Below are 2,771 nucleotides of genomic sequence, written 5' to 3' on the forward strand. Positions count from 1 at the left end.
CATAACAGACATATGTAGCTGTCAATGTTGATCAGTTATTGCTTCATTTGTATAATGTATTTAAAGGTCATTATATGTACATATCTATATATATATATAGCTATATATATATTTATATATATATATATATATATATATATATATATAGACTGTATATATCGTATATATATATGTAGGTGTATATGTAGTGACGTTCGCGTACCCATATAAAGCTATGAAATATGTTAGGGTACTGTCTTAGGTGCGGCTATGGGCGTATATATTTTGGTAAACCAGTCAAAGTACAACATTATTTTATTGAGAAATAAGATGTTTATTAAAAAGCTTTCAGTGACCAAATGAACTATAATCATAACATTAATTTTATTTGATGTATATGACTGGTACCATAACAGGGCGTTTTTCCCTGTCATGTCGCATGTGCTTTAGCTACTATGAAAATTATAGAAGTACTATACATTAGTTCCAGAACATCAGCCTAGCGCAACGCCTATTGGCCCAATGCCTATGACCAGGTAAGCGCGCATGAGGATGTTGTCATGGTAGTATTTTCCCGTGAGTGTCCGGTGAGCAATGTGCAGTTGGGTTCTGGCAATCACAGTGATACCAGCCTACGACATAACTGATCCACTGCCAAATCGGTCATAAGGACGAATGTTAACCGGTACGTCTCCAAAGATGGACACCTCGATCACGTCAATCGTGGATGTCTAGTGTGTATCTGGACTCGTTGAAAAACATCACCCTATCCCAACCTAGCATATTAGCTCAATGCATATGACGTGTACACCATGGGCGTCTGGCAGCAAAGTGTGTTGTTGTCGAAGGTGCTATTATGTTAGGGTTTACATGCGTTGAGATGACCTCTAGGCAAACGATTCTGAATCGTCTGACCAGTGACCGACTTGAGCAGTGTCCACGCAACGTACACGCAATACAAGTGGTTTATTCGGATGGACACCGCTTTGGCGTTCATCTATCCGTCATGGAACCGGCCTCGGTGGCGTCGTGGTAGGCCATCGGTCTACAGGCTGGTAGGTACTGGGTTCGGATCCCAGTCGAGGCATGGGATTTTTAATCCAGATACCGACTCCAAACCATGAGTGAGTGATCCGCAAGGCTCAATGGGTAGGTGTAAACCACTTGCACCGACCAGTGATCCATAACTGGTTCAACAAAGGCCATGGTCTGTGCTATCCTGCCTGTGGGAAGCGCAAATAAAAGATCCCTTGCTGCTAATCGGAAGAGTAGCCCATGTAACGGCGACAGCGGGTTTCCTCTCAAAATCTGTGTGGTTCTTAACCATATGTCTGACGCCATATAACCGTAAATAAAATGTGTTGAGTGCGTCGTTAAATAAAACATTTCTTTCTATCCGTCATGGACGTCTCGTTCTTAATAATGGCTTAGTTTCTGAGTTACTTTGAGTAGGATCATTGCCATATATTGTGGACTTATTCTGAGGTTGGACCTTTTTTTCACCTTGTTTTATTCAATAATAATTATTCATATTTCGAATGGAATATCCTCCACTGAACTTTTATTAATATTGTACAAAGAACCTTTGCGTATACTGTAATTCAATTAATTAGGGTACCCTCAACTCTGACACCGTAACAGTGGTATGGGAACAGTTAACAATAGTTGATAGATTTACCTGTACTACGATCTGTATGAAACAGCTGGCAGATTGACCTGTGCTAAATCGCTATCAAACAGCTGACATAGTTACCTGTAGTAAGATATGTATCAAACAGCTGGCAGATTTACCTGTAGTAAGATCTGTATCAAAGAGCTTAGCAAAAAACAAAGCTGACATAGTTGCTTGTAGTAAGATCTGTATCAAACAGCTGACAGATTTACCTGTAGCAAGATCTGTATGAAACATGATAGATTTTACCTGTCGTAAGATCTCTATCAAATAGCTAACATATGTACCCGTAGTAAGATCTGTATCAAACAGTTGACATATTTACTCGTAGTAAGACATGTATGAAACAAATGAAAAATTTACCTCTAACCAGATTTGTATGAAGTAGGTACCTGTTAGAATTCGATGTCCTGATCTAAGATCCCTCATTTCCATGAGGTTGCCGTTGTCCAGTAGGAGACGAGCATCACCGGGAAAACAATCGTCAGGTGGTTTACAGCATTTCCAACCATTATAACCGCAGACGTTAGGACACGTATTGCAGCCGAAAACACACTCAATTACCCTGCCTCTACACACACATGCACCCTGTGCATAGGAAATGAAATGAAAGAAATATTTCTTTAAAACGTCAAAACATTCTAGACTACAACTATTTGAAAAGGAAAGGGCTGTTGGATTATCGACATCTCAATCATTTTAATCTACACTTAACTAACTCGGATCGACAATAAAATAAAAGTCCTCGCTGTGCATAGGAAATGAAATGTAATGAAGTGAAACCAGTATTTCTTTAACACCTCAGCACATTATAGACTACAGCTCTGTGCAAAGGAAAGGGATGTTGGTTTTTCGACACATCTGCACAGTTTAAATTGTAGCTATTCGGAAAGGAAAGAAATGCTTGTTTAACAACACCTCAAAACGTTTTAAACAGCAGCTATTTGGAAAGGAGAGAAATGCTTATCAACACTTCAGCACATTTTAAACAGTAGCTGTTTTGAATGTTGAGAAATGCTTATGAATGGAAGGCTGTTGCTAGCTCAGACCGTTCACATTACAAACCTGTGATAATGTACAGGGGGCCCAGATGTTATTGATCAGCTATTAGAGGAAAATA

General features: G+C 39.3%; 1 protein-coding gene across 1 annotated transcript in view; it reads right to left on the minus strand.

Annotated features, from left to right (window-relative positions):
- The window catches only part of LOC121385705 (desert hedgehog protein B-like), a 9,418-nt gene extending 7,178 nt beyond the window's left edge, over positions 1–2,240 (minus strand). Inside the window, exon 1 of the mRNA XM_041516479.1 lies at positions 2,044–2,240. Within this exon, the coding sequence (XP_041372413.1) occupies positions 2,044–2,086 (43 nt within the window). The 5' untranslated portion in view covers positions 2,087–2,240. The remainder of the gene's footprint in view (positions 1–2,043) is intronic.
- Between the last annotated feature and the right edge of the window lie 531 nt (positions 2,241–2,771).

The sequence above is a fragment of the Gigantopelta aegis genome, chromosome 11, assembly GCF_016097555.1.
Source record: "Gigantopelta aegis isolate Gae_Host chromosome 11, Gae_host_genome, whole genome shotgun sequence".
NCBI lineage: Eukaryota > Metazoa > Mollusca > Gastropoda > Neomphalida > Peltospiridae > Gigantopelta > Gigantopelta aegis.